General features: G+C 44.2%; 1 protein-coding gene across 12 annotated transcripts in view; it reads right to left on the reverse strand.

Moving 5' to 3' along the window:
- Positions 1–1267: 1267 nt before the first annotated feature.
- Positions 1268–17939, reverse strand: part of DOK5 (docking protein 5) — a 62384-nt gene continuing 45712 nt past the window's right edge. For 6 of the 12 annotated variants that reach the window (XM_072879305.1, XM_072879302.1, XM_072879294.1 and 3 more), the window contains 6 exons: positions 17484–17673; positions 15988–16123; positions 9435–9497; positions 9080–9200; positions 1937–1987; positions 1268–1404 (listed from right to left, as the gene is read on the reverse strand). In XM_072879305.1, the coding sequence (XP_072735406.1) occupies positions 1373–1404; positions 1937–1987; positions 9080–9200; positions 9435–9497; positions 15988–16123; positions 17484–17673 (593 nt within the window). In that variant the 3' untranslated portion in view covers positions 1268–1372. Of the gene's footprint in view, positions 1405–1936; positions 1988–5495; positions 6170–9079; positions 9201–9434; positions 9498–15987; positions 16124–17483; positions 17674–17939 lie in introns of those variants that run through there. The other 6 variants (XM_072879297.1, XM_072879298.1, XM_072879299.1 and 3 more) reach the window with 5 other exon arrangements.

Consider the following 17939-nt stretch of genomic DNA (forward strand, 5'->3'; position numbering starts at 1 on the left):
GACGAAACGCCGTAGATATTCTGACGTTACCGGCGCTAAAGGCCCGCTCAGCGGAAGGCGGCGGAGCCCAGCAGGCAGCGGCTGGGCAGCGAGCGCCAGCCCTCGCGGCCGCTCCCGCCGCACGGCCGGCCCCCGCCGGCCCAGGCCCAGCCCCAGCCCCAGTCCCCGCCGGCCCAGGCCCAGGCCCAGGCCCAGGCCCAGCCCCAGCCCCAGCCCCAGCCCCAGCCCCCGCCCCAGCCCCCGCAGGCCCAGCCCCAGCCCCCGCCGGCCCAGGCCCAGCCCCAGCCCCAGTCCCCGCCGGCCCAGCCCCAGCCCCAGCCCCAGCCCCAGCCCCAGCCCCAGCCCCAGCCCCAGTCCCAGTCCCCGCCGGCCCAGCCCCAGCTGCAGCCCTCGCAGCCGCTCCCGCCGCACGGCCGGCCCCGCAGGCCCAGCCCCAGCCCCCGCCCGCCCAGCCCCAGCCCCTGCCCCCTGCCCCAGCCGCAGCTGCAGCTGCAGCCCTCGCGGCCGCTCCCGCCACACGGCCGGCCCCGGCCGGCCCAGCCCCAGCCCCAGCCCCAGCCCCCGCCCCTGCCCCAGCCCCCGCCGGCCCAGCCCCAGCCCCCGCCGGCCCAGCCCCAGCCCCAGCCCCCGCCCCGCCCCAGTCCCCGCCGGCCCAGGCCCAGGCCCAGGCCCAGGCCCAGCCCCAGCCCCAGCCCCAGCCCCAGCCCCAGCCCCCGCCCCAGCCCCCGCAGGCCCAGCCCCAGCCCCAGTCCCCGCCGGCCCAGCCCCAGCCCCAGCCCCCGCCGGCCCAGGCCCAGCCCCAGCCCCAGCCCCAGCCCCCGCCCCCGCCCCAGCCCCCGCCGGCCCAGCCCCAGCCCGAGCCCGCGCCCGCGGCGCCGCGCCCAGCGGCTGCCAGCAGCGGCTGGCACCACCCGCGGCACCGACCCGCCGACACCACAGCCCAGCGGCCGCCGGGCTGGTTCTGGTCACCGCCTTCTGTATTTCCTCACGTTCCTACGGCTGGCAGACCGGGAACTAATTTCACCAGAGAGACTATAACCCTTTTTAGATGGCTCAGAGTAAGATGAACACCTCACACCTTTTATTTGTAAGATTTCCAGAGTATTTAAAAGACAGATAGCTGGGAAAATACTCATATACAAACCCAACCGTCCTGAATGTCTCAGCACCTATTTCCCTTTTTGAGGCTTGTCAAGAAACAGAATGACACATAAGCTAAATACTAAAGAGCAAGCCACTACAATAAACTTTTTCCTGGCAAGTTTATTTGCTGGCATTTGTAAATCCACCGAGAAAGTGTAGTGCAATCAATACAGCTGAGGCCCAAGTTCTAATTAGAGCCTTCTGTTTGAAAACAGCTTTTCTTTCAACACTACGTGGCTAGTGGTAGTGATAGAATATTGCCTAAAAATAAGAAAATGGTTCATTAGTGTTCATGGAAACAGAAGATGAATCTGCCCTTGTGAAAGTTAATGAATACACAGAAATATCACATCATGACCCCTGATCTCAGTGCCTGAGGCAGCAGTATTGTTATGCGCTCGCCAGAATTGCTCAGCAAGAGGACTCAGATACAACTCTTATTGCATTAATTTTATCTATGTGATTATTTAAATTAATGACATTCTGGCAGCAAGTCACAAACTTCAAGAGATGTTCACCTGCTTAAATATTAATGATGCTTTTCTGCTGTAAGGTGTAAGAAGGGAAAGCAGAACTAAATACTAACAATTTTAAGAATAAATATTAACAATGGTACAAGCATGAAAAATAAAGCTGTTTCACTCAGACAAATGCTGAAACAATCCACTTAAACTGCTACCCTCCCTCCCTCAAGGAAGCAAAAATTGTTTTGTTAAATCTTGGTCAAGCAAAAAGTGCAAGATCTCCTTTATTAAAAAAAATTTTTAAAAGTTTTGAAGTATGATGAAAATACCTTGAGGTCTTGAGCGACTTTTGGCAAGTCCTTGTGTGACTCCATCTCCCTCTGTAAAACAGAAATGGAGAGGATGTCAGCCATCCCATTTCTCTCAGCAGCACAATGATTTAAGGTAGTTACCTTGCCCTCTCTGCTATTTTAGATAATGGCATTTGCATTCTGTTACCTGTAATAAGAACGTCTAAGAAAAAGAAATGTAATTTGAAGTCTTGATATTATGATTTTTTTTTTCCCCCTAATGTACTTAATTCCCAGATTAGCCTTTTAAGATCATTACCCACCGAGTTCTGCTGCAGTTTGGACCGTCTCCATCTACCCACTGTGCTATTACCAGTTTGCTAGTTCATACCTGCTCAAAAGATAAAACAACTTTTCTTAGCATGGATTTGAAAAGTGGGGTAAGCAGCTCTACGCTTTCTCTTCCGTTCCCTTCTTCTTTTACCCCTAAAATATATTCTTCCATCTCCACAATTATGGCTTGCAGATTGGTCACTGGTCTTTTGTGGGATGAAAGGGACCAGAGGGTACGGCATTTCTGCCCAGCCTTTGAGGAACAGCTGTCTGAGAAACCGCACAGCATTACTGAGAGCCGTATGAATGGGAGAGGTGACACAGAGCCAAAGACCTGCTCATTTGGATGACTTTGCAGAACACTTTTCGGCCTTTGAAAAAGTTATCTCGGAAGATCTATGGACATTCGAGAAAGAACAAGGTTGACATATAAAAGGGCATGCTGGAATTTGGTGGAGCAATTGAAACTAGTCCGTAAAATTGCTATCCTGCTTTTTACATACAGGACAAGCTCAAAAAAACTCTTGTGAAGTCCTGTTCAATTGGAGGGCCCATGTGTAGGGCAGAGACTAGAGGAAAATAGTTCTCAAGGATTTGTCACACACTGATCCTTGAATCCCATGGTAACCCTGAGCCCCACAGCTCTATAAATGGATTTGCAGCACATTTTCTGAAGTACATCTCTTCAGACACAGTGTAGCTCAGGTACCTGAGGGGTTTCCACTCCAATTCTGCATCTGTTCTCACCAGCGTGTCAGGTACCACTGGCACCCAACTGGCACACACAATGGCATCATCGTATCGGTGTTGTACACACGCAGTCTGCTGTACAGTCTAAACACCCCAGCTCCAAATACAGTGAAGACCTTTCTCTCGCCATAAAGCCAGTAACTATAGGAGTAGCAAGCCCTCTCACTTCCTTCAGCTAATGACCTTGCTAACTAAGCGAGTCAGCAATGATGCAAAGTGACTTAATCTGCTGGTACCACAAATAAAAGCAACTTCCTGATATTGTGTCACACACACACAGTAATTCAAAGCAAAGTTACTTTTAGGCCTTTTTTTCATCCTTCGCAGACAGTTTCACTAGAAAGAATAATATCAGAGGTAGTTGATTTAATGACCCTTCATTTAAAGGCCAAGGTTAGAATAGCTTTTTTTGTTGTCTTTGTAATTGGACTGTTCAACCACAGACAGTCTTACTGTATCAATCATTGTATGAGTGAAAGGTGAATAAAAGCATTTACTGAACCATCATATCCATGATAAAACAACAGATGCTGTCAGCTCTAAAGGGAATACATTAGCAGAAGTAAACCTGAAAGATAAAGACCTATTAGTCATAACATGCCTTTCAATCACTTATTTATTTTAGCAGTTCAGCTTTGAAATAAAGTGAACATAATCCTTATTTACAATAAATTAAGCTTATCTTTGCACTATGGTGTATCTTAAACAATGGTGGCATACTGATTTTTTTCCTTCAGAAACACATTTACCTTCACCACACTCATCGTTGGCTTCCCTGAAAGCCCCTCTCACCGCCAGTTCTGTTACTACAACCCTTTCAGATGTAAAAACCCAACATTTTACATTTTCCCAGTGTTTTACTTCACAATTGATAATGTGTTTATTAAATTGATATACAGATCCTAAGCCCAAGCCAGTTAAAAAAAAGTCTTACTCCAGTGCCTGGCTACTTCAGGACACTGTAACAAACAGAAAGGCTGAATGGACTTGGAAACATCTGCTCTTTCCTTATTCCTGGAGAGAAAGTCTGTTTAATAAAGGAAGGTAAAAATATTATAGAGCACACAGTGCAATTCAAGAGCTGAACTATCCCAACGTGTCAGCACTGTAACAAGGCACAGTTATTTGCAGTAGCTGAGCATGTTAGCTTGGGATCGGCCACCAGCTGAGACCTTGCCAGCCTTTAGCAGAGCAGAAGAATTACTTTAGCTGTCTTGAAAGCTAAATGCTTTTACATTCCCTTATGACATTTAGTTGTTTTGCAGCAACATGGCCTTGTTGCCTCACGTTCCACTTGTAATCTGCTATAACCCTTGCATCCCTTTCTAAAGGGCTGCTGTCTTGCTTCTCTTCCTATGACATGTTTGTGTAGTCAATTAGCCTTGCTTACAAGCACTCGTCCCTACTGAATTTCTTCAATTTGTCCAGATCATTTTGTATTCTAATCTTGTATTCCTGTGTCCTTCCTTCCCATTTTACAGATCTGCAGTTTTAAGAAGCACACTCCCTACTGCTCTGTCCAAGTGATTAACCAGGACTGGAACCGGACACAGAACCACACACCACTCCGGATATCCTCCTCCAGCCCTAAACACCGACAGCAGCTCTGAGTACACTGTAACTATGAGTATAGTTTTAGTCATCATGTGGGTCATGATCAACATCAAGTCCTCCCAGTCTGCTTTGAAACTTCATCTTCAGAATTAAAAGCCAAGCTTAAGATACGTGCTATTTTTACTCAAACCATGAGACCATTACCTCTGTCATATGAGAAAATTAGCCTGTGCGAACTCATTCTCTACAAACATGAACAAATGTAGCTCATTCTCTACAAACCTACTCTGGCCATTGCATTCTTTTACTTTTCTTCCAAGATATCTGGAAAAATTAGCTTCTAACATTATACATGCCTAGATAAATGCAATTATCATTAGAATTGTATCCCGTATTTTTTCACTTAAAAATATGCAGAGACCATATTCCCCACTAGCGCAACCAAAATAAGACCTAGTCCTTAAGCTTGTTAGGTGAGCAGGAATGAGATGGTTAGAGGCGATCAGTCTGCCTTGTAACCTGACAAGGCAGCCTTACTCAGGGCTTGTTAAAACGATTTAACTACACCTCGCTAAGTGCAGTGTTTCACTTGTATTCAGGGTAATCATAGCGATCTATCTACAGCTGTTGTACACTTCTGACCATTTGGCATAGCACACAGTAGTCAACCATGCTATTTTTGAAAAGCCTGTTTGCCGTTAAATTAAGATGCTGGTGCCAGTCTATGAAAGTAGTGCTTAACATGAACGCTGTCACAAAACAGAAAAATCAGCTTTCTGCCACAAAATGGTTCATGGCCTTGTGAGGTGCCTGTTGAATCTACTACTCTGTTTCACTAGGACACCCGACGAGTGGTTGTGTGGCTTTAGATGCAAGCCACTGTCCCCCTCCATCCTTCTTCCGAGGGCCCTAGTGGCTCCACAACAGCTCTGTTCATGCTGCAGATAGTGACAACAAAAAGCACTGTACCACGAATTAAGTGGGACTTTTTTTTTATTTTAAACATTTACAGAGATGGAAATAAATACAGGAAATAGAAGATAGAGAGGGTGCTTTTAAAAGAAATCAATCAAGTCTTCATCAGGCTTCAAACAGGAAAAATTGTATCCGATAGCTGCTTAAAACTGGCCACCATTTCAAAGGTCAAGGATTAGGCTGAACAATAATGTGAATAACTAAAGATAAGCATTACAACAAACAAGGGTGACATCAGTGAACACACAGCTGTAATAGACAAAATGGAACCACACTACAGCAAGAAAGTCTCATATATTTACAACATACCTATCATACAAAAACATTTGAAAATATTTAGGGAGTGATTTCTTCTCTGTCCAGCTGTAAGATATAAAAGAAACACTGGAGGGTTTGTTAGTTTTGTTCCCCTCCCCAGTTATCTACAGAATAGTTTTAACTTTTGGCAAAGTTTACAAAAAACTTTGTATTGCAAGAATTTTTCAGCCAACTTGAGCTCTTCCGTGTTTCCATCCTTGCTTATCATCATCACTGTCATCCACTGGGGCAGTTTGTCAGAAGACAAAGAGTTTGTAAAGTTCTTTACACTCTTTTACCGATGGTCTGACCTGTAGGTTGGAAAAGTGTCTGTGCGATGAAGCTTCACTGGGCTAGAAACATCTTCGCCGAGTCAGATGCAAAAAACAGAACAACACTCAGTAAGACATAGGCACCTTAGTCAGCATTTTATAAAGGACTATGTGAACTGCAGATTACAGCCTTTCAATTAAACCTATCCCTGCTTAATCTGCTGCTCCATCTCAGAAACAACTCCACTCAGATTTTCTTTCCCAGTTCCTTCAGAACAGAGAGTTGTACAAAGCAAATTAATTTTTTAAAAGTTCTGACTTTGCATTTTAAATTAAAAATGCACTTTAGCTCTCAATATTGACATCAGTTATTTTCTGTACATTAGAAAAGGGGAAAAGAGTCAATTCAGAAACCATAAATTCCAACTATGGTGGAAGAAAGTTTTTGCACACAAGGTTTCAGATGCCTCTACCATTCAGTGAGAGAAATGCTGCTTCATACATATGGAATTATACAACTCAGTATAACAATTGTTTCATATTTCTTTTTCCAGTAATAATTGAAGCATTTCAAGATTTTGGCAACCTAATCTAATTAGAGGTGCCTGGGGTACCACTGAAGTAGTAGCCCTGACTGATGAACAAGACAAGGACTTCAGTGTCTTTCCTAATTACAATGCTGGCTGCATGGCTGGCTTGTTTTTCAAAGACTTTTACCCCATTCTCATGACGACAATCTCCTAAGATCCTTTTTTTCCAGTTTAACAAGCAAGCTATTTTTCTAAATCTAACACAAGTGGTTTGTACCCATATAGTCTATTTATCTTGTGTCGATTCAATGCTGAATTATTGTTTTAATAAAGGACTCTATAGTAAGGCACAGTAAGGCCAATCCACTGATTGTGTCAGAGTGCTGCAAGCAGTCTTGTTCTCGTGTGCCACAGGCTGCCACCAGCAGGTCATCTTCCCATGCCCTAATTTATTGAACAAATTTGAACAGGCATGTAAGTGCTGCTTTTATTATCCATTCCTCCTCTGAAACATTTGCCGGGTTTAGCTGGGGCTTTTTATGTGCTGCCTGCCCCCTCTAGTGTTGAAAAAAGGAAAAAGGAAAAATAGTAGCTTTTATGATATGCTGAAAAAATCGCTGAGGACCAGAATGGAACATAGCTATATATGTCAGGGCTGCCAGCGCTTGTAATTTTTAATCACAGCTTGTGATATGCTGTGTTGGTGGAGGTGCTAACTTCTACCATCTCCTGCTTTATTAAAGTAAAATAAATATCTATCATTCATTATTCCTTGAGAAACTCCTAGTATTTGAGAGGAGGAAAAAAAGAAACCAAAAAAGAGAGACTCTAAAAGTTTTCCAAACCAGGATGTTTTAAAATATCCGTCTAGTGATTTCTGAACGCTTGATGTTGGTAAATGGTATCGCCATGTTAGTACGAGAAAGCCCTGCCAGCTCCTGAGGTTTTCTGCTAAACACAGGTTTGCCTGTGGTTTTTTTGCAGCAGGACGTGGCACCAAGAGCAGGGCTGCCCCTTGGAGCAGCACACGCCTGCCCTGACTTTCAGGGATGCCAGACAAACACCCCATATCCTGATGACCACGCTGAGCTTCCCTTTCTAAAGCCCCCACAGCGAAGGGAAACTGCTTCAGTCCACCTTTATCATCCAGGTGTTTAATCAAGCTCAGCCTTTGTTCCATACATTGTGAAAATAAAGTTATGGCAGGTACGGGCGCCTTCCATTCAATACTCCAGGCTGTCCCCCTTCTAATAAGTGTTTAGTCTGTTTTCTGCTGCTTTTCTGAGTAACGCCCTGACCCTGACTTCACAACTCATCCATACCAACTTCTGTACAAACACTAACTCAGCCAATCCATGTAGCTTAGAGTGGAAGACTGTGTTTTGAAATACAAATGGGCTTTTTTTTTTTTTTTTAAACTCTAAAAACACGCATGACTACAAGGTGCTGACGTTGGACCAGCTCCTCAGGGGTACGAAGCAGCTCCTACTCCAGAGGCGCCTCTGGGGAAGGCGGCACAACGCAACAGCAGTGCGTGGCAGGTGCTGCACTTTTCACTTTATCTCAGGAGATTGAAGTTCAGTGTTGAAACATGCTCTGAAATACAGGGGCAGAGATGGCTCACGTCAGCACTCCTGCAAAGCCCCTGCTAGCCATCCGTGCGCAGCTCCAGTGGGCTTCCTTTCCGTCTCCCCACCCATGCGCTCCGTAACCACTAGATGTCCCTTGGTGACCACGGAGGGACAACTGGGTGCGGAGACCTCCCCGGCGAGCGGTTCCTCCCTCTCTGCAGCCTGGGGAGGTTTTCAGGCATGAGGAGACCGAGCTGTGCTGCCCCTTGGGCTGACAGCAAGGAGGGGATTTGGAGAAGACATCTGCCCATCTTCAGGGCACGCCGCAATGCAGGGTGGCAGCGCTGCAGCTGTTCAAGCAACAGTTTTCTAGAACTACTTGGCGTGGCCATTTCCTTTTACTTTCCCTAATTCAGCTGTTTTTGAGGAAGCAGTTGTTTAGGCTGAATATTAGCAAGTACACAAAATGACTAGGGAAGACTGCATCATTCTTAGCATGAGGCAGCCATCCAAAGGAGAGGGGAGCCAAATGGTTATAAGTCTGCCAAAAAAAAAATTCGGTGCCACTAAAAGAGTTTGGTAGCAGGAAGGATTGGGCAAACTTGATAACTGGCCATCCTGTACGAGTAATGTCTCCTTGTTTATCTGGAAATGGTCAGAAAACTTGTCAAATGAAGGATCCCTCTCCAATGGGAAGTGAGAAGAGCACCTCCTGATGACAACCCCTCTGCCAGGCTGTCCATCTTAAGGTGGGATGTGCCCTTCTCTCCATCAACTACACAGCAGTGGCAACTGGCTTAGACCAAACATCAGCCTTCAGTGAGACGGACAGGTACTGAAATGATTCAACAATGTCACGATCCGATTTGTGCATTGACTCTTTCCACCCCAGCCCCTTACCTTGCAGACCGTAGAGCTGGCCAGTGCTGTGCTGTCGCGTGATGTGCTGCCAGTAGGCACTGCGGGGCAAGGGCACCATGGTGCTGAGGGACACGGCTCGCTCGCTCATTTTCATCTGAAGCTGCAAAGCAGTAAACCGATGTGAAGGAGACAGCCATGTTTATTGCAAATCCTCCAAGAATAGCATGACCACTGGCTGCAAGGACTTCTAACGCTATCGCCAGGACAGCGTCTTCCTCCCCCCCTCTCTCTGCCCACCCTACACGAGCAGAGGCAACTAACTCAGGGGTTAGTCTCCATGGGCACACACCACTCGGGTTAGGAGGCCACGCCGCTGTTGCACACCAAAGCTCACCTTGGTGCTCCCCTGGTCCTGGGCTACCACTGCTTCCCCTGAGGGGAGTGTTAACTCAAGCAGCTGAAACAGAAACCGGGGATCAGTGGAAGATAGGAAAGTGCCGGTATGCTCCCCCTTTAGCAGCAAAGCCATCCCAGGGTCTTTCCCAGCTATGCAAGCAACTTCCCAAAGCTAAATACAGCCTCAGCACATCGAGACCCTGACTGGAGATGTTTCATATGGGTAAGGACAAGTTGTTCTTGTTAGTTTTGACGCATTTTCTATTCATCTCCCATCTCCTACAGCTGAGGAACGCGCCAGGTGTATGGCACAGGAGTTCAACATAGGAGATAACTGCATCCTTCAGCTAAATTCCTTCAACGAACAGCATGTCCAGGTACGCTGAGAGGAGAGCACGTGGGCTGCACGGCATTGCTGGAAGCCCCATCTCACACTTCCCCCTCCATACAGGGCCTTCAGCTATATTTTCTTACATAATCACTGCCCCTTGTTAGTTATATTACACAACACAAAAATATATGAGAACTGACTACTTTAAGGCATTTTTTCCATGAATTTAATAAGATGTATGTGCCAGCTGATAAAAATAATTGGATTTTATCATAAGCTTCACAGTACAGCTAAAATTCTGCTCCCAAAGCTCAGAAAAACATCAGTTCAAACATACCGAGACTGCACTTGACTTTTCCAATTTATAAAGATAGCTTTTTACAGAAAAGCAAGCTTTTACATTTTATTTTCACTAAACTTTGACAAGAAGATCAGCATATTTTGGAGCAAAACTAAACAGGCAGAGCAAGCACAGAAAAGAGGTGAGGCGAGGCTGTATCCGAAGAGACCCATTTCCAAGTTACTTAGAGGCACCATCTACCTTCAACCTGCTCTCTGTACGGTGGACACACTGTGCCTGTGAAGTGAAGGTAAAACAAAACCAAACCAAACCCAGATCAACTCCTGCTCTTAAAACGCCCACCTCCACATCAGTTGGATGTGAATCACTGCACCATGCAAGGTTCCACCTACATCATACAGCGTATTTATTACAGCTCCTTCGCAGCCCCAACACCCTTTGCAGTATCACCACACACATCTCAGCACCATGGGAACAAACAACGATGGATCTTTTACTGGGAATAAAAATCAGCAGAGCATTGTAAGGATGGCGTTTCCCAGCTGGAGATACTTTTTGTGGTGATTCTGTTTATTGGTGAGTTGGACAGCAAGCTAAGACAGTTTGAGCAACAGTTTGGCTGTCAGAAGGAGTGCAAAAAAGCAACAGGCTATCTTGGGAGGAAAAAGAGACACAGCTAGAGAAAGATTAGATAAAAACACAGAAAAGATCCAGAAGGGGTGCCCCTCCTGAACTCAATCAGCAGGGGAAAAAATTAAAAAACCCACAGCTGGAGATAAGAATTAGTACGTTATGACCTGAATACACAGCGGTTCTTCAAAACATCTCGGACTGCAAGCAAAGGCAGCTTTAATGATGATTGATTTCATTCTCACAATTAACCTACTGTATCTCTGTGGCAACAGAAAGAGTAGGAATAACTTGATAATGACCTGGCTTTATGCCGCAGAAGCACCCGGCACCGTAAGCAGGTCGCAAACAGTCAGAATTGATATGCTGGAACATGCATGAGCAAAGGCTGCGAGCAGAGCACCAGGCGGGACATGCGACTCCACATATCATTAATACAGTAAATAATTTGTTAACTGGAGGGCACCTAATCCATAGCCTCTCGCCCTCTTCTGCCCAAGGGAGAAGGAGAATGCTGAAACCTGAAAGGAGATCAGGATCCCCAGAGCAGTTCAAACGCAGCTCCTCGCATATGTGGCAGAGATCAAGCTATGTTAAGTCACACTTAAACCGAAGCAGCAGCAAAGGTGTGAGAAGTGGTGAGGGACAGCACAAAGCCAGCCCGCTGCTCCAGTGGCCAGGAGAGATCTGCAGAGGAAGGGGACGGAGAAACAGCACTCACAGCCATCAGCAGCCAGTGCCGAGGGCAGGGGGAGCCCCTGTGCCACCTCTTGTCACCTGGATGGGAGGTGTACAGAGCTATCCTAAGGCAGTTCGCTGGGCCAAAGCACAGCTCTGGGTCAAACCCAGGGTGTGGCTGGTTCCGCGAAGTCTTGGGGGCTCAGGGAGGAAAGATTAAGTATTTTGTGTCTTGGATCCCACCTTAACAATCAGCCAAACTTGCATTAGAGGCAAAACCACTGTCTGCCAAAAAAAACCCAAACCAAACCAAACCAAACCAACCAAAAAACAAATTAAACACCCCACCCAACTCACTCCCCACACCAACATTCTCTCAAGCCAGCTGTGAGCATGGCTCCAAAACAAAAGAAAAGATGATTTAAGATTTGTTAGGTTTGGTTGGTTTCCTCAGGCTGGACAATGCAATTTTCAAAGATTTTGCAGAACAACTTGCACTAAGTAAACCTTCATCTCCCAGTGGGAGAAGACTGCACTCACTGTGTTTTTGAGGGAATTTTCTTCCCAGTGAAGCAAATTCATGGTATCAATCAAAATCAATTAGAACAATAATTGCTTAAGAAACATTTGCTAAATTCATTACAGCAAAACTACAGAATGGTAAATAATAAAAACAACTTCAGAAATTAGAGGGCACTAACATATTGCTGCCGGTTTGACTACTATCCATCTTACACTAATACTCAATATTTTTCTCTTATTTCAAAAGTTAGTGAGCACCATTTCCACTCTTAATTATGAATCTCTGTGAAAATGGCCAGAGATAATAGCAGGCTCCAGCCTGGACAGACGCACTCGCACATCAGATGGATCTAGTGCAAATTGCACACCTGAGTGGCTGAGAGGGGAATAAGAGTCAGGGAAAGCTGCCGGTAACTGGCTGATAATATCTTTCTATGAAGCACTGAGCTTTCGCTGCCAAAACTGGGAAGTTCATCGTTATTACTTTAGCGAGATGTCAAGTTGTAATGTCTTTTTTTAAAGCAACCTGAACTCAGAGCAGGCATAAATGACAGCAGTCAACTCACAGCACCAGTCCCGTCAGTTTTCATGGCAACCGGATACTCATGAAAATATAACTTGAATAGATATTTTTCTTTCCATTGTCTGGCAATGCAAAAGTGAAAGGAAAGAAACAGTTGGATGAGATGAGTTACCAAATGACCAGAATGGCTTCATGCATTGCTAAGCAAAGCCAGTTCTTTCTTCCCTTTAAAAGAGAAAAGGGAGAGATCTTTGAATTCACTGGAAAGGAAAATAAATGAAACCCACTTGTGAAAGCGTCACAGACTCTGGTCAGCATATGCTCGGCCCTCGCCAGAAAGCAACAGCACATTAACAGAAAGTGTCAGGGTGAGGTTCCCAGCTGAGGAACCACTATCGCATCAATTTGCCACGTGCATTTCAAGAGCCAGAGCCAGTTATAGTCACAAACTGAACCAACATACTGCAATATAAAGCGAGCGGCTGCTAGGGAGGTGACAGACACATTATAGCCCACATTCTCAACAGCACTTGGCAGCTTTATTTCACTCTATCAGCATGGGACATTCAACTCCCTTTTTTTTCTTTGCACAGGCTCCAGGAGCCCTGAGGTAGCTTAATACCATCTTCACCTCGGTCTTGGATAATCACGTCACTGACGTAGCAGTGGTCAGGATTACAGGAGCAAACAGAAGACGTTCAGTGTAGACTTAATTTCTCACCATCAGTATCTCCTATTTTCTACTTTTATTTACCCTTTCTGTAAACAATAGCTCAAGCTTCACTACTATGAAAATTCACACAGGGTAAATAATTCTTGGAGATAGAAACAATATACACAGCCAAGCATGAAGTGCAAGCATCTAAAATGAACTCCTTGTTGAAGCATTCAAAAGCAGAAGAAAAATACAGGAGAAATCAATCAATCTGAACAAAGATGTACTTTACAAATATTTTGTAAACAGCAAAATAAGCCACTTGAGTTCTACACTGATATGATCCTCTGCCTAAACTTCTAAATCTGACTATCCTTGAACACCAGAAAAGCCACCAAGTCTTACTGACTATTTCAGAACCAGACATTTCTATGACAGACTTGGGAAACTCGTATTCAGGGGCATATGGACTCATCTGAAACAATTATATTCCTCTACTAAATTACAAGACTTTCAGTTCACAAGGAATATGTTCTTATCCCCCACTTAGCACTCTTGGGTCTATAAAATTAGATTTAGGGGTTGTGGTTGGACACAGTGTTCATGAAAAAGCTTTTAGAGGTTGTGCAGCTGCTCTCTATTGAAATCTATAGCAACTGTGCATCTGTTGAGTCTACTGGCACTTGTAAGATGGAAATTTTACAGCACAGCATCAGACATAATCTATTAAAGATGCTATTACATAAATGTAAAACCACCAAACATGAAATTGCCTGTAAGCCTATTCACTTGTTACTGAACTTATCTCTGTTTTTTGAAAATGAAGTTGTGCTCCCAACAGGTTACTCAATCGCTTCTGATCCTGGTGGGCTACAAATGTTAGCTAGTTATGCTGACTTAGCCTGGGTTAATTTTAATCTGCTTAATTTAGTTACTGTTGAGTACTTATATCACCTACCCATCTGTCTCAACTTAGATAATTTTGGATATTTTGGAACAAAAACTCCCTTTGCTAACAGGAACTATAAAGTTTTCGTTTTAAACAAAAGTCAAACCCAGCAAAGATGATGTTAGGTGATACTTTACTGGGAAAGGGAAAAAGACCAGTGCAGCTGGCTGCAGAGTCCACCTGCTAGTTCTAACGTTTTTAAAAGCAAGCAAGCGAAGTGTCAAGCTCTTCTTAGTGAACCTGGAAGTGCTGGGAAAAGCACGTGGTCTAAATGGACACAGGGCAGAGGCTGTCAGAAGAAAGCCTCCGAGTTAGTACTTCATCCTCACAGCCACAGCGCTCTGCCACAGGCTTTACAGAAGTGACCACGTTGTCACGACACCAGCTGGAAGTTAACAGAGTAGCATCAACCGAGAACTGGCATATCACACTATATACGGTGTGAAATATATACATATACATATAAAATACTAACTAGTCTCTTTCCTGTTGAAAGTAAAGACATTGCATGACCCACATCACCGAAAAACAGACTTGAATTTTCCTCACTTTCCCATTTCAGTTATCCCACCTGCTCTACAAACGACAGAATTACCCATTTGCCTGCACGCTCGGCTGAAGCACTCAGTTATCCAGTCCACAAGATTGGTCGGGACACTTGGAAACAGTTTCCTATTGCCCCTCCTCTCCTCATTTGCTCCTTCTCATTGGACTGCTATTAAGAGAAATAACTTTCCTATTATGTATTTGGCTTCCATTCTGTCTCAAGTCCAAGAAAGGGGAAGAACAAAAGAAATACAAGTACTTAAGACAATTTGTTCCCTTCCCCATTCCCTCAACATCCACTCTTATCTTGTCTTAAGTTTCCACAAGCAGTAATGGCATTTTCTGTTTCGTCCCAGCTGGGTCATCCAGTTAATACTGGGTTAATTCATAACTACAACTTATCCCTAAAACCAAGATGTTAGTAGAATTACTGAAAGGATTAGACATGGATGCGGATAACAGCGGCGCTTATGTTTACAATAAGAGAAAGACATAAATCTTATTGCAGATTACATAAACCAATTATTACTGCCTGGAACAGAGATGTTGTTTATAGCCAGGCTCTTCCACAGTTGTCCATTCTGGGCATTTTATACATTCCAGAAAGCCTGTTATCTTCAGGATACTAATTTTGCTGTCAAAGTCAACCTGTGAGTCTTGGGGTGTAGTGACCGATTGTGATATGGGATAAACAGAACATTCCTTTTCACTCTACAGGTTTCATGGGAAAAAAAAAAAAAGTTAGTAAGATCCTGAAACACATTAGGTGCCAGTGCCATAAAACTGCCTTCCTTAGACACAATGCTTTTGGAGATGCCACACTGTCTGTTCTCAATCTGTATGCTAGTTTTGCATCTTACACTCCTACATTTCCTACCAGTCATGTGTGTCATAAAACAGGTTTTAGACACAAAAAGCACTTGTGGAAAACAGACATGCACTGAGAGATCAGAAAAACATCTAGTCCTCCCCCATAGTTTAATCTGAACCATATGACTCTTTCCAAATCATCCTTGGAGTGCAGACATCAATTAGCAAATGGAAAACAGCATGAGCCACAACATTTTGCAAATAGATTGATGAGAAATGCTTCCAAACAAACTCATTATGCTGATTAATCAAAGGAAACTAATGAGAACGTGCACTGACAGGAGCTTATCACCTCTGTATTAATTCACACTTACTGATAGCTTTGCAAACACAAAAATCAAGGACTATAAGTTTCCCAGTTGTTATGATTCTTGAAAAGCAACCCCAGTTATATATACTGCCCTAAATATTAAAATCAAGCAGAACTTAGTAAGAGCAATAATCAGACTGCTTACTAGCTGTGAATCAAAACTTAAAATCATGTTGAAGAAACATATTGTTCATTGGCGCCCAGTGCGAAATAACAAGCATAACAAGCAGCCGTACCATTGAATTTTTCACACTCTGCAACAAGCGCTCGTGTTGTTCTGCTATGGCCAAAGCAGCCGAGTGAACCTTCTGATAGATTGCTTCCCCATCCCTGGTCTGAAAGATGAATAGTCCTTCTCCTGTGTCACACATCCTGCCAAGGCAAGAACAGATGGGATCCAAGGGTGAGATTTAAGTTTACAGACCATGAACAAGCAAAACTTTACCATGCTGCTCTAAAGGTGCTAATGCCCAAGCAGTAAGAAAATACAGGTTGCTGAAATATGGAACGAAGTTATCTAAAAGTCTTTGCGTGTGGGTCTTACCACCCCTGGTCCAATCCTACTGTTTTAGCCCATATTTGTATTGCTCTCGCCAAACAGGGCCTCAGCTAAGTACCTCTGATCTATCATAAGTGCTTAAGCTCTAGAGAGTTCATGCACAAGACCCAGATTTTTAATATTTAGACCCTATCTAGAATCGGTGCCAGGCAGGATTGATTTGTCTTCCCGTTTCAGACTTTTAACACTGCCTGTAATGAGTTTTGCAGAGTTTTGTCTTCCACTTGAAACAATAAATACATATCCTCAGCATCCCAGTTGCATTGTCTTATCATGGCTAATGCATGCTCAGCTAAATAAGAACGTATCCTTTCCCCCAGCCCCGAGAGGACTAAATTCTGCAGTAATATGGAGGATGGACATTTAAATGCCTCTTCCCTTTCCAGATAAGTTAATTGTACGAACTGTTTCTCTTTTACTATTGTAATTCTTTAATGTGCTTATTAATAATGCTAATAATGCATCCATATCCCTTAGAAAGGATTTGATAGCTTAGTTCAACAAGTAAGTGCTCCAACCTCAGCCACACAAAGACTTCAGCTCATTAAGATTGAGCTGCAGGAAGCAATACAGAATAACATCTCTAAAACAAGGAATTGCATTCAAATTTCTTATAAATCCATTTGTCAAATAGATGGAAACCAGGAATATAATCAATGGAAGAAAGGAGTCCCTTCTCCATTACTTTAGTTTGCTTTCAGGAAACAGCTTAGCACTCACTGCTCTCAACTTCAAACTCCACTTCTCCTAGTACAGAACCCATAACTCTGTGCCCAAAGGCCCACGTTGTACAAATTCTGGAATGATATTCACCCCTTCTTCCCAGATCTGTCCATCCAATTCTCTGGCTCATATAACACTTTATTTAAGAACAACCCTATACAGTAATATACAATGCTGTCAGCCTCCACCCTGCAGTCCCCTGGGACACCACAGCTCTTCCACCTCCATCCTCAGGCACTTATATTTGGCAACTGCTTCCATTCAAGCTGCAACCTGGGATTAAGAGGGGGTTTTATTTGTTTTTATATTTGTTTCAATATATATTTTTTTTAGCAGAGGGTACAGACCAGCCTCTGTCTGAAGACAAGCTCTGATGTCCTTCAACAACCTCCAGAAGTGGTCCAGAGCACCACCCTGCAAAGCAACACAATATAGCGAACACACACCTACCTCCCTGCTTCAAATGTGAACCAAGATGGGTCCCGCCCGTAGCGTCGGAGGGCACTTAATGGCCAAGAGATGAGTTTTACTCTGGGATTCTGGACGTCCCAAAGACAGATATTCTCAAATGTTATCTGCAAGGTACATTCCCCATGCACATCTAAATTAGGGGATGGCATCAAATACACATTGAATCTCTCTGGGAGAAAAACAAAAGGTTAGTCTAAAATCCCTGCCCTTTAAATGTACAAGTCATTAAAGGAATTTCCTATTTTCCACCTCTATTACAAGATCTTATTTCCACTTTGAACAATTAATTCAAAAACAAAGACTTAATTCCATCCAATAACTCACTAAACTCCATGTTTGTCACAGTCAGAATGCTGCACTCAAAGGGCATCAAACATTTGTGTGCGCATTCAGATACCAAAGAGAACTGCACCATCATAATCCTGATATTTGCAA

Source organism: Ciconia boyciana, chromosome 14, assembly GCF_034638445.1.
Source record: "Ciconia boyciana chromosome 14, ASM3463844v1, whole genome shotgun sequence".
NCBI lineage: Eukaryota > Metazoa > Chordata > Aves > Ciconiiformes > Ciconiidae > Ciconia > Ciconia boyciana.